The sequence below is a fragment of the Lepidochelys kempii genome, chromosome 2 (assembly GCF_965140285.1).
Source record: "Lepidochelys kempii isolate rLepKem1 chromosome 2, rLepKem1.hap1, whole genome shotgun sequence".
In the NCBI taxonomy this organism is placed as follows: domain Eukaryota; kingdom Metazoa; phylum Chordata; order Testudines; family Cheloniidae; genus Lepidochelys; species Lepidochelys kempii.
In genome coordinates, this window is record NC_136381.1 from 154,509,203 (window position 1) to 154,522,613 (window position 13,411).

A 13,411-nucleotide genomic window follows, 5' to 3' on the forward strand; every position below is an offset into this window, starting at 1 on the left:
AACTCTATTCCCAAAGTAGTCTTGATAGGAGTGTGAAAGTTATTTTGCATTTTTTTGCGCTTTTTGGGGGAGGCGGGGGAGTGGGAGTGGAGGGCATGCAGAGAGAATAAAATGACACCTATTTGAACAAGACAAAATCATAAGGGAAAAATTTGATAACAATGATAAATTTACTCATTTTCACTCTCAGTTGTATAGTAGTAAATTTTCCAGATGGAGATACACAAATCTAGAGTTTCTGACCAGATTTAATTCCTTAGGTCAAATTTTGAGGTAGAGGTGCATTCCCCTAAAAAGCCCCAATGCATTCCTAAAGTATAGTTTCTTGTCCAGTATGAAAGAGGAAATCCCCTGAGGTCCAGATTCAGACCTTATATAAGCATGGTACAACTCCCATAAAACACTCTGGATCAAATGCAATAGTCACAGTGTAAGTGGGTTGGAAAATGAGTGTAAACTAAGGATGTCAAGCAGTTAAAAAAAATTAATTGCACGATGAATCGCACTGTTAAACAATAATAGAATACCATTTCTTTAAATAGTTTTGGATATTTTCATTTTTAAATATATTTATTTCAATTACAACACAGCATAGAAAATGTACAGTACTCACTTTATATTTATTTTTGATTATAAATATTTGCACTGTAAAAAACAAAAGAAATAGTATTTTTCAATTCACCTACTACAAGTACTGTAGTGTAATTTCTTTATCAGGAAAGTTTAACTTACAAATGTAGAATTATGTACAAAAAATAACTGCATTCAAAAAATAAAAATGTAAAACTTTAGAGCCTACAAGTCCATTCGGTCCTACTTCTTGTTCAGCCAATTGCTCAGACAAACAAGTTTGTTTATATTTGCAGGAGATAATACTGCCTGCTTCTTATTTACAATGTCCCCTGAAAGCGAGAACAGGCCTTTGCATAGCACTGTTGTAGCCAGCGCTGCAAGATATTTATGTACCAGATGTCCTAAAGATTCATATGTCCCTTCACGCTTCTACCACCGTTCCAGAGGTCATGCGTCCATGCTGATAACTGGTTGTGCTCGATAACCATCCAAAGCAGTGCGGACCCGATGCATGTTCATTTTCACCATCTGAGTCAAATGTGACCAGCAGAAGGTGGATTTTCTTTTTTGGTGGTTCGGGTTCTGTAGTTTCTGTATCAGAATGTTGCTTCTGAAAGCATGCTCTACATCTCGTCCCTCTCAGATTTTGGAAGGCAATTTAGATTCTTAAACCTTGGGTTGAGTGATGTAGCTATCTTTAGAAATCTCACATGGTACCTTCTTTGTGTTTTGTCAAACCTGCAGTGAAAATGTTCTTAAAATGAAGAACATGTGCTGTGTCATCATCCAAGACTGCTATAACACGAAATATATGGAAGAATGTGGGCAAAACAGAGCTGAAGACATAGTTCTCCCCCAAGGAGTTCAGTCACAAATTTAATTAAAGCATTATTTTTTAGCGAGCATCATTAGCATGGAGGCATGTCCTCTGGAATGGTGGCCGAAGCATGAAGGGGCATACGAATGTTTAGCATATCTGGCACATAAATACCACACAACGCCGACTACAAAAGTGCCATGCGAATGCCTGTTCTCACTTTCAGGGGACATTGTAAATAAGAAGCAGGCAGCATTATCTCATGTAAATGTAAACAATCTTGTTTGTCTTAGCAATTGGCTGAACAAGAAGTAGGACTGAGTGGACTTGTAGGCTCTAAAGTTTTACATTGTTTTATTTTTTGAATGCAGTTATTTTTTTGTACATAATTCTATATTTGTAAGTTAAACTTTCATGATAAAAAGGATTACACTTCAGTATTTGTATGAGGTGAATTGAAAAATAATGTTTCTTTTGTTTGCCATTTTTACAGTGCAAACATTTGTAATAAAAATAATATAAAGTGAGCATTGTCAACTTTTCATTCTGTGTTGTAACTGAAATCAATATATTTAAAAATGTAGAAAAACATCCAAAAATACGTAGTAAGTTTCATATTCTATTGGTATTTGTTTATCAGTGCAATTAAAACGGATTAATCGGGATTAATTTTTTTAATCCTGATTACTTTGAGTTAATCACATGCATTAACTGCGATTGACAGCCCTAGTGTAAACATTAAAGTAGTGTAGCTTGTACTAAACGGACATTAAGTGTGAAAAACAAATGTATCTTGAACATCAAGGAACACAGGAACACAAAAAGCAACTTTCAGGAGGGTGCAAGATAAAGAAAAGCAGCCTGACAAAAGGGTCAGAGCTGTTCTTAATCAGGACCTGCTTTTCCTGCTCCACTCCCTGGTGTGAGAGAATTACTCTTATTGTACCCACCCACCAAATGCCAAATCAGTGCAAGTGCAACTACCTTAATATATGCGCCCAAGTTCCTGTCCCAGTTACGACACTGCTGAATTTAGGCCTGAAGGCTAGTACTTAGCACTTTTGTACACGAGAAGAGTGCTAGTGGAGGTTCTTATGAAGAAGCGTATAGCACTCAGCAGCAGTGCTGCTTTTGTTGCTTCTTTTGAAAATTTTCAAGTTAAGATATATTAGCAACCCCTTAATTGCAGCATAAGTATGGTTCAAGCATCACTGAGAATACTGCTTTCACAAAGCCAGTCTTCCATAAGGTTTGTAAGTAAAGAACATACAATAAAGCATGCTGGATTTTCAGGATACTTGCACCCCAAGCACAGAGGCCCAAGTGCCTCCAGAATCTGAGAAACAGGTCAACAATATAATTAACTGAAGGGAGTAAGGAAAAACCTACACATACAGAAAGCAAGGCTTTCAACTCACTGCATAACACTTAGTTTTACTGATGGAGCGTACCACAGGGTTGGACTGTCCCTGTACTATAAGTCCGGCACATAGACGTCCCTAGAGACAGAATTTTATAGGGATTCTAGTCCAGTTCCATTCTTGACCTAAGTTGAGTCTCTTCAACCCCATCACATGGGTAAGTGGTCTGGTATTAAACCTCTCAAAGTGTTGTGTTCCCAGCATTTCTCAGATGCTCCATTCAGAGGATAAGCAATGTCAGCATTTGAATGTTGTAATTATCTCTCTCCCATCACACTGGAAAGAGATAATGGAGCTATTTCTATTTCTCAAAAAAAAAAATTAAAAAAAAATAAAAAAAAAATCAGGAGGTAGGGGAAGAGGGTGAAAAGAAAAAAAAAAATACCGAAAGGATTTTAAATTGCTGATCTACAAGCGCAACTTGTGTGTGAGGCACTGAGTAATGTACAAGAACGTTGCAAACCAATGTATGATAGTGCAACTGCATGCGTTGTGGGGAATCCTAATCAGATCAGAAACAGCAGCTACAGTTCTACATAGATTACTTGAAGGTAGATCATTTTTTCTTATTAGGTTAATACAAGTTTTCATTAATGTCAATAAACCAGTAGGTTTGGTAGACAGCCAAACCAAGTGTTAGTAGGCTTCCTAAAGCACTTGACATTGATAATAAGGTAATAAAGCCATATTTCACTAACATTTTTCAAGTTAAGATGAATGATTTAATACGAGTAAAAAATACTTACATGTGGAAGGAGATGTAAAAAAGCATCTCCACTCAGAGTCCCAACAGCCAGTGACACAAGGAAACTTAGAAGAAACTTGAAAAATACACGATTCATCAGCGGTATCAATATAACACCCAATAAAGAAAGAAAACTGATGATGGAGATTGATATAAGACCACCAATCCAAGCTGGTAAGAGAAATACAAAATATATCAGATGATGCTTGCTTTCTTCAAAACACTGATTTAGACGTTAATAACTAAGAAAATCCCCAGGATAAGGGTGTCTAGAAAGAACTCTTTGTACAGCATATAGAAAAGTCAAGTATCTAAGAAAAAATAATAGTTTAGAATCTAAATATTTATATTAGCTATAAAAAGAAGCAAATTTCAAGTGCGAATGATTGTTGGTAAGATTTATTCTAAATTTAAAAAGAAATTAAAACCTACCTATTTGCAAAGAATAGCTTTTTGGAGGGCTTTCAGTCTTTTCACTAGCTGCATGGATTATGCAGTGTTTGCCATCAATCTGGTTAATAATTGCTGGACAAAGATAGCTGAATTCTGTAGCAGTCAACAATACTTGTGTGCTTATTCCATGAGACGTCATCAGTTTTGATACATTGAAGCACTGCAGAAAGAAAAACCCAGTTTAAGATGAATAAGAACAGAAGTACTATCATATCCTAGAAAAACTTCAAGAGCAGTCCAATACCAGTTCAAAATACAGTAGCACCTCCCTAAAATAGTTAAATCAATTTTAGCCAAGGTCAGTCGCTAAGGTTGGTAACAAGCTGACTTCAGCTAAATAAACTTTTGCAAGTTTTATTCTGAAATAATTGTCAATGCACAGGCACCAAAACAGTTAAACCTATCAGTTCACACCTTTTGTTGTTTCAGTTCAAATTTGTGTGTAGATGGAAGCAGCCTCTATTCACTACACCCTAACCAAGAAGATACCCATCATTGAAGACACTGAAATCGAATCTCCCTCAAGATTCTATCCTTTCTTGTGTCTACAGTACATGTTGCATACACCTAAGGGAGGTGGACAATGCTAGCAGTACATTTCTCGTTCCATGGGCTAGCCTCAGCCTCCGGACTCGAGAGTTAATTGGACAACATTGCCAGCTGGATGCATGAGCTGACTCATTCCTAATTGAAGGAAGACAGAAATCATGCTGGAGGAAGAAGGCCTTCTTATGAGAGGCTCGTAATAAATCTTTTCAATCACATCATTTCGATCGAAAGTCATGTTCTGAACATGTTTCTTCCTGCAACTATCTTTGTATTCCACACTACTTGCAGTCTTTAAAAGTCTAGTCATTCCTCTTTAGTAGGGCTGCCAGCCTTGTTTCTCCTCTGCTTGTGAAAAATGAAATATGCCTCAACACTGAATTCAGAACCTGTGATTATGCGCGCACACACACACACCCTGAACTATTTAGCTTAGCTACCTCAAGTAGGGTAAATAGGCTTCAAAGAGGATCTGCTGATTTTTAAAGCCCTTAATGGTGAAGGATTTGGCTGTAGGAAAAGCTCTCATTACAGTGGTTTTATTTAGTGACACCAGCCAGCAGTTCCATGAGCATCCCTTTCCCCTTTTAAAAAAGAAAGAGAAAAGACATTTTATTTTCATTTGGGTTTGCCTCTACAAAACCTCCCCCACCTCTTAAGAAAAGAGGTAGGATCCAGCACTCAAAAAAAAAAAAAAAAAAAAAAAAGGTATGTTTGTGATTGAATTTTAATAATCTGTGCAACAGTACCAGTGGAAGGTAGTAGTGGGGTGAATATATACATATTACTTTAACAAAAACAAGATACTTCAGAATTAATTGGACATAGTCAAAAACAAAAGCCTTCTTTTGGGGAAAAAAGCCTTACATTTTACAGAAGAGGACACTGAATGACAGCTACCATGTCCTTACTAAAGGCAAGTTTACACTACAGCACTACATCGGCACAGCTGTACCGATGCAACTGTGCCACTGTAGTGCATCTGGTGAAGATGCGCGATGCCGATGTCTCCCATCGGCATAGTTACTCCACCTTAGCGAGAAGCAGAAGCTATGTCAGCAGGAAACATAGTGCCAGTGTGGACAGCGTGCAACTTGTGTTGCTTGGGATTGGGCGAAGAAGAGGGCTTTTTCACACCCCTGAGCCACATAAGTTATATTGACTTAGATATCGCTTAGGTAACGTAGACCTACCCTAAGAAGCAGGAGAAGTTAGGATAGGAAGAAACTTAGTCTGCATTGAAATGAATGGGAAAAGCATTAAAGACACTGAAGGGTTTTTTGTTTTTTTTTAAGTTTCATTACACTTAAGGCTTCCAGCTAAATTTTATATTATTGTCAGAATGGTTTCAGGAATATCTCAGTGCCCGTATGTCCCTTCCATGCTTCAAGCCCCTCGTAGATCCCATCATTCCCTCAGATCATCTGCCTGTCCTGACCTCAGGTCCATCCCACCTAAACTTCACCTTCTCAAAACCATGCTCCAACTTGAAAATACAGGGTAGCAGCAGGGAAGTGGAAGTGAAAGTGAAATGAGAGGATTATCATTTTTCAGGGACAGAGATGCAAGTATCTACGGCAGCTCTAATTACAGAAATAAAGAAAGCGCAGACAGCAGCTTTCACCAGAGAATGAGAATGTTTTACAAAGGTGATTATTTTCCCCATTTTAAAAGGGGAAAGTAAGGCACAGCAAGACTTATTTGCCTGATCACAGAAGAGTAAGTCAATTGCAGAGTGGTGAACAGAATTTAGGGCTCCCAACCTCTAGAATACAAGTTTATACCAGATTACATTTACCAAAGATGATTAGTAAATATACATAATGAAACTTGCATAAAATCCATACTTAAGTTCCAAGGCCTCTCATTGATTTCTATGTAGGATGAATTACTTTCTGTCCATGAAGGAGGAGTGCTGGGGCAGAGACGGGCTCCACCTTATGAAGAGAGGGAAGAGCATCTTTGCGAGCAGGCTGGCTAACCTAGTGAGGAGGTTTAAACTAGGTTCACCGGGGGAAGGAGACCAAAGCCCTGAGTAAGTGGGAAAGCGGGATACCGGGAGGAAGCACAGGCAGGAACGTCTGTGAGGGGTGATCAGCAGGTTATCTCAAGTGCTTATATACAAATGCACAAAGCCTTGGAAACAAGCAGGAAGAACTGGAGGTCCTGGTGCTGTCAAGGAATTAGGACGTGATTGGAGTAACAGAGACTTGGTGGGATAACTCACATGACTGGAGTACTGTCATGGATGGTTATAAACTGTTCAGGAAGGACAGGCAGGGCAGAAAAGGTGGGGGAGTAGCACTGTATGTAAGGGAGCAGTATGACTGCTCAGAGCTCCGATATGAAACTGCAGAAAAACCTGAGTGTCTCTGGATTAAGTTTAGAAGTGTGAGCAACAAGAGTGATGTAGTGGTGGGAGTCTGCTATAGACCACTGGACCAGAGGGATGAGGCTTTCTTCCGGCAACTCGCAGAAGCTACTAGATCGCATGCCCGGGTTCTCATGGGTGACTTTAATTTTCCTGATATCTGCTGGGAGAGCAATACAGCGGTGCATAGACAATCCAGGAAGTTTTTGTAAAACGTAGGGGACAATTTCCTGGTGCAAGTGCTAGAGGAGCCAACTGGGGGGGAGCTTTTCTTGACCTGCTGCTCACAAACCGGGAAGAATTAGTGGGGGAAGCAAAAGTGGATGGGAATTTGGGAGACAGTGACCATGAGTTGGTTGAGTTCAGGATCCTGACACAGGGAAGAAAGGTAAGCAGCAGGATACGGACCCTGGACTTCAGGAAAGCAGACTTCGACTCCCTCAGGGAACGGATGGGTAGGATCCCCTGGGGGACTAACATGAAGGGGAAAGGAGTCCAGGAAAGCTGGCTGTATTTCAAGAAATCCCTGTTGAGGTTACAGGGACAAACCATCCCGATGTGTCGAAAGAATAGTAAATATGGCAGGCGACCAGCTTGGCTTAACGATGAAATCCTAGTGGATCTTAAACATAAAGAAGCTTACAAGAAGTGGAAGGTTGGACATATGACCAGGGAAGAGTATAAAAATATTGCTCGGGCATGTAGGAATGAAATCAGGAGGACCAAATCGCACCTGGAGCTGCAGCTAGCAAGAGCTGTCAAGAGTAACAAGAAGGGTTTCTTCAGGTATGTTGGCAACAAGAAGAAAGCCAAGGAAAGTGTGGGCCCCTTACTGAATGAGGGAGGCAACCTAGTGACAGAGGATGTGGAAAAAGCTAATGTACTCAATGCTTTTTTTGCCTGTCTTCACTAACAAGGTCAGCTCCCAGACTGCTGCGCTGGGCATCACAGCATGGGGAGTAGATGGCCAGCCCTCTGTGGAGAAAGAGGTGGTTAGGGATTATTTAGAAAAGCTGGAGGTGCACAAGTCCATGGGGCCGGACGTGTTGCATCTGAGAGTGCTAAAGGAATTTGCGGCTGTGATTGCAGAGCCATTGGCCATTATCTTTGAAAACTCGTGGCGAACGAGGAAATCCCAGATGACTCGAAAAAGGCTAATGTAGTGCCAATCTTTAAAAAAGGGAAGGAGGAGGATCCTGGGAACTACAGGCCAGTCAGCTTCACCTCAGTCCCCGGAGAAATCCTGGAGCAGGTCCTCAAAGAATCAATCCTGAAGCACTTACATGAGAGGAAAGTGATCAGGAACAGTCAACATGGATTCACCAAGGGAAGGTCATACCTGACTAATCTAATCGCCTTCTATGATGAGATTACTGGTTCTGTGGATGAAGGGAAAGAAGTGGATGTATTGTTTCTTGACTTTAGCAAAGCTTTTGACATGGTCTCCCACAGTATTCTTGTCAGCAAGTTAAAGAAGTATGGGCTGGATGAATGGACTATAAGGTGGGTAGAAAGTTGGCTAGATTGTCGGGCTCAACGGGTAGTGATCAATGGCTCCATGTCTAGTTGGCAGCCGGTGTCAAGTGGAGTGCCCCAGGGGTTGGTCCTGGGGCCGGTTTTGTTCAATATCTTCATAAATGATCTGGAGGATGGTGTGGATTGCACTCTCAGCAAATTTGCGGATGATACTAAACTAGGAGGAGTGGTAGATACGCTGGAGGGCAGGGATAGGATACAGAGGGACCTAGACAAATTGGAGGATTGGGCCAAAAGAAATCTGATGAGGTTCAATAAGGATAAGCGCAAGGTCCTGCACTTAGGACGGAAGAACCCCATGCACCGCTACAGACTAGGGACCGAATAGCTAGGCAGCAGTTCTGCGGAAAAGGACCTAGGGGTGACAGTGGACGAGAAGCTGGATATGAGTCAGCAGTGTGCCCTTGTTGCCAAGAAGGCCAATGGCATTTTGGGATGTATAAGTAGGGGCATAGCAAGCAGATCGAGGGACATGATCACCCCCCTCTATTCGACATTGGTGAGGCCTCATCTGGAGTACTATGTCCAGTTTTGGGCCCCACACTACAAGGAGGATGTGGATAAATTGGAGAGAGTCCAGTGAAGGGCAACAAAAATGATTAGGGGTCTGGCACACATGACTTATGAGGAAAGGCTGAGGGAACTGGGATTGTTTAGTCTGCAGAAGAGAAGAATGAGGGGGGATTTGATAGCTGCTTTCAACTATCCGAGAGGTAGTTCCAGAGAGGATGGTTCTAGACTACTCTCAGTGGTAGAAGAGGACAGGACAAGGAGTAATGGTCTCAAGTTGCAGTGGGGGAGGTTTAGGTTGGATATTAGAAAAAACTTTTTCATTAAGAGGGTGGTGAAACACTGGAATGCGTTACGTAGGGAGGTGGTAGAATCTCCTTCCTTAGAAGTTTTTAAGGTCAGGGTTGACGAAGCCCTGGCTGGGATGATTTAATTGGGGATTGGTCCTGCTTTGAGCAGGGGGTTGGACTAGATGACCTCCTGAGGTCCCTTCCAACCCTGATATTCTGTGATTCTAGCCTTTTACTTGAAGCAGAAAAATGTAAGCCTACCTGGAATAAGTTCAGCAATATGCATGGTTATAGAAATGTTAAACTTTCAAAGAGTACTATTTGTTTTTAAATTTTTTTTATCTACCCTTTTCTACACCATAAGAAAACGTAATTGTTTTCCTATAAGGATCAAAAACTTTCACATACTTGTGTCAGACATTAACTAGTCTTAAAATGTTCTCCTAAAGAGAGAAACCAGAAAGATTAAAAAAAATAAATCAAATATTACAACTCAGTGTACAAACCAGAATGCATAACTATTCCACACACACACACCTCTTTCATCAAGATTCCTAGAAGTTAAATGAATGTCTCTGGAAGACAAACCATACTAACACACTTCTAATGGGGATATGCCCCCAAGAAGAGTACAGAACACTAGTCTCACTTCTTGTGTATTTTGGTTTTTAAATTTATAATACATGTAACTTCCTCTTTCCGATTCCCTTAGGGAAAGAAGTGATTCATTAGTTTTTCCATTAACAAGTAAACTCACACTGCTGCTGTCTGTGACATTCATGGCACTGGGGCTGGTTAGACTTATATGAACAGGCTTCACTTCTCTGGTTTCTGAATTCTGTAACATAGGATTGCCATCTGTAGCAGTGGTGTTGGTATATGCAGTTATTTCCATAACAGTGTTTTTGTTGCTTATCAAGTTCTGCTTGTGCTCAGCGTTTTCTATTCTTTGTAATTCCTTTGCCTGACCATTACTAGGATCTTTATTTATACCACCAGATTCATGATTTGGGCAATCTGTTCTCTCTAAGTTTTTGCTTAGCATAACATGGTTATGATGAAGATGATGATCATGATCGTGATCATGGCCAATAGTGATACTTTTCACTTTATCTATTCCTATGTTTTGCAGCAACTTTCTAAATCCTTCAATAGTCAAAGTATTGTTCTCCCCATAACGTTGGAAAAGTTCCTGAAGGTGATGCTTCTGCATAAGTGCTGCCAAGTCAGTGTTGACACCAGCTGCCTTATCTGGAATTAATTTCTCAGAGGTCTGTGCAACAGTAGCCAGCTCTACTTCATGACGATGACTTTTGCAGAACAATATGCAAAATGACAGAAGAAAGGTCATCAGAAGCTCATTCTCCATTGCAGCTTCCTATAAAAAAGGAATGACAAAAAAAAGTTATGAGACAGCACATATGTGCTGTAGTGCAACTCACTGTCTAATTTAGCTGATCTGAATTATTACCAGAAAAGGTGCCATAGCAAGAGGAATATCCATCAGTTGAAACCTGGCTTATATTGGTTTAGCTTGTTGGTAAATTTACAAGAGGCAAGCTAAACCAACATAAACCAGTGAGAGAGCATCATCACGCAGAAGTTCAACTAGTTTAACGACACTGGTTTAAAGTTAAATTGGTGCAACTGTGTTTAGACCAGCCCTGTAAGATAGCGTTTGACCAAACTCAACATTGCAGTAGGGGAAACTGTGCTGCTGAAGATTTTAGAGCAGTGGTTTTAGAGCAGTGGCAACCCAGTTGAAGAAAACTGTTGATGCCAACGGGTTTGGGGTATGGGAGGGGCTCAGGGTTGGGGGTGAGGGCTGCGGCTGGGGATGAGGGGTTTGGGTGCAGGAAGGGGCTCTGGGTTTGGGGGGGGCTCAGAGGAGGGGCAGGGAATTGGGCCACAGGCTTACCTCAGGCAGCTCTCTGTCAGTGGCACTGCGGGGGTGCAGAGGCAGGCTTCCTGCCTGTCTTGGGACCACGGACCACCCTGCACCCCGGAAGCGGCCAGCAGCAGGTCTGGCTCCTAGGCGGAGGTGCGCAAGCTACTCTGCGCAGCTGTTGCCTGCAGGCACTGCCCTCTCCAGCTCCCACTGGCCACAAACTGGCCAATGGAAGTGCGGAGCCAGCGCAGCACACAGTGCCCAATGCCCCCCGGCAGGAGCTGGACCTGCTGCTGCCTGCTTCTGGGGCGTGGTGTTGGAAATGGTAGGACTAGCCTGCCTTAGCTTGGCAGCACCACTGACAGGACTTTTAACGGCCCCGTCGGCCATAAGGTAGGAACTACAGATTCAGACCCTTAAACTCTGATTTTTAAAACACTTAAGCTTGTGCTTAATTTTACACATCATGGGACTACTCAGATGCTTTGTTCGAAGCCTGTGCACGAGCATTTGCAGTATCAGAATCTTAGTTTACAAGCAGTAGACAAAGTGTTTACTTCATATTGTGAAGAAGTTGCCCCATATGCTCCATGGACCCTGAACACAAAATACTCAGTTAAATTTCCCACTGACTATGAACAACAGCACGTTCAGTTAAGATTTGTACTTCAAAATTAGCGTGTCCATCTCTTATCAATCTAATGCAACTTTTCTCCAATTATCTCCAATACCCCGGACCAATCCCCTACCGCATCTGGTCCATTTCTAATATTAAACAAATTGCGAAGAGGTGAAGCCAGCCCTGGACAGATGTGCGACTCAGACGACACATTAATTGCACATATGACAAACAGCGGCGCCGGGGCTTGGGGCCTATCAGTGAGTGAGTACGCTAAGGCAGCGCGAAGGCAGATCCGGCCCAGCTCGGAGGACACTGCTCCCCTCCGTACAACTGGAGTGCGGGGGGCCGGGATCCCCACGCGGGCAGCCGGCTGGGCGGGGCACTTCCCCAGGCAGGAGACCGGCCTCCGCCTATGCGCCCCGCTCAGGCATCGCCCGCATGCCGGGCGGGGCTCGGGGCCGAGGCTCGCGGGCCGGCCGCAGTAGGAGCCAAACAAGCCCGGCACAGGCGGGCGCCATCCCCACCAGCCCACGTGGCCTCCCCGGGGAGTCACGGCCGCGCAGGCCCGGCCCGGTCCCGCCTCCCCTCACACCGCTCCGGCGGGGACAATTCACCTCCTCCTGCAGCCGCCCCGCGCCCCGGCTCCTCAGCGCACCCCCGCCGCCCTCTCCCCTTCCGGCTTCGTTCCCAAGCCCAGCGGCCCGCCGGGCAGCCAATCAGGATGTAGCGGAATGTCACGGGTTGACTCCGAGCCAATGGGCACAGGAACCGCGGGCCCCGCCCCCTAGCGGCGAACGCAGGCCGCGCGCCGGCTCGGCGGCAGTTGGGCGAGCGGCCCGGGGTACGCGAGCGCGCTGCCCCGTCCCGTTCCCACTGGTGCCTGCGGGGCCCGCTCCAGGGCGCGGGGTTCGGCTGCTCGCGCGTCCCCCTCGGCAGCCGTGGTCGGGGCCAGGGCTGGAGACCCCTGGGCGGCGGCGACTGCCCGGGAGACCCCGCGGAAGGCGGAACGGCCCCAGCGCCGCTGGGCTGGGCTTAGAGGGCGGGCTGGGCTTAGAGGGCGGCCCGGGGTCGTGCCGCGCCCCGGCGGGGCTCAGAGTCCCGGCGGTCGCGGAGGAGAAACCTGCCTGGGCGGCGTGTCGGCTCGGTGGGGCGGCTCCGCTCGCCGTCCGGCTGGGGAGACTGGGCAGGAGCGGGCGCTGGGGAGCCGTTGGCGGCTGCCTCGCTGCTGCTCAGGGCGCGGAGGGAAGGCCAGGCGCGCGGGCGGGGGCGTTATAAGGCGCGGGGCGACTCGCGGTGCCGTGGGAGCGGCCGGCGCCTGCTGATCGCACCCTCACGGGAGCCAGAAGACCGGAGGGGGGAAGCCGCGGTCCAGGCCTTGGCGTGCCCGGAGTCGTGGGGTGCGGCTCCGCTCCGCCCCGCCCTGCTGGTGGGCTGGAGCCAGGGAGCTTCTTACCGCCACGGCGGCTGGAGCTGCTGCTGGTCCCTGGGCTGGAGGCTGGCTGCGGTGTCACTCGGGTCCCAGTTCCCCATTTGTCTTGGTAACCCTGGGGGCTGGACTGTGTTCAGTTCAAGCTGAAGTGGGGGTACCAGGCACGTGCCTAGTGGGCCGCCTGAGCCGGGATGCGGCTTTCCCCAGTTT

General features: G+C 45.0%; 1 protein-coding gene across 2 annotated transcripts in view; it reads right to left on the reverse strand.

Annotated features, from left to right (window-relative positions):
- SLC39A6 (solute carrier family 39 member 6) overlaps positions 1-13,116 on the reverse strand; it is a 30,612-nt gene extending 17,496 nt beyond the window's left edge. Inside the window, exons 1-4 of one of the 2 annotated variants that reach the window (XM_078851649.1) lie at positions 12,893-13,116; positions 10,020-10,636; positions 3,989-4,169; positions 3,558-3,727 (exon numbers count right to left, since the gene is read on the reverse strand). In XM_078851649.1, coding sequence (XP_078707775.1) covers positions 3,558-3,727; positions 3,989-4,169; positions 10,020-10,631 — 963 coding nt within the window. In that variant the 5' untranslated portion in view covers positions 10,632-10,636; positions 12,893-13,116. Of the gene's footprint in view, positions 1-3,557; positions 3,728-3,988; positions 4,170-10,019; positions 10,641-12,386; positions 12,488-12,892 lie in introns of those variants that run through there. The other variant, XM_073332492.2, reaches the window with a different exon arrangement.
- Positions 13,117-13,411: the final 295 nt, after the last annotated feature.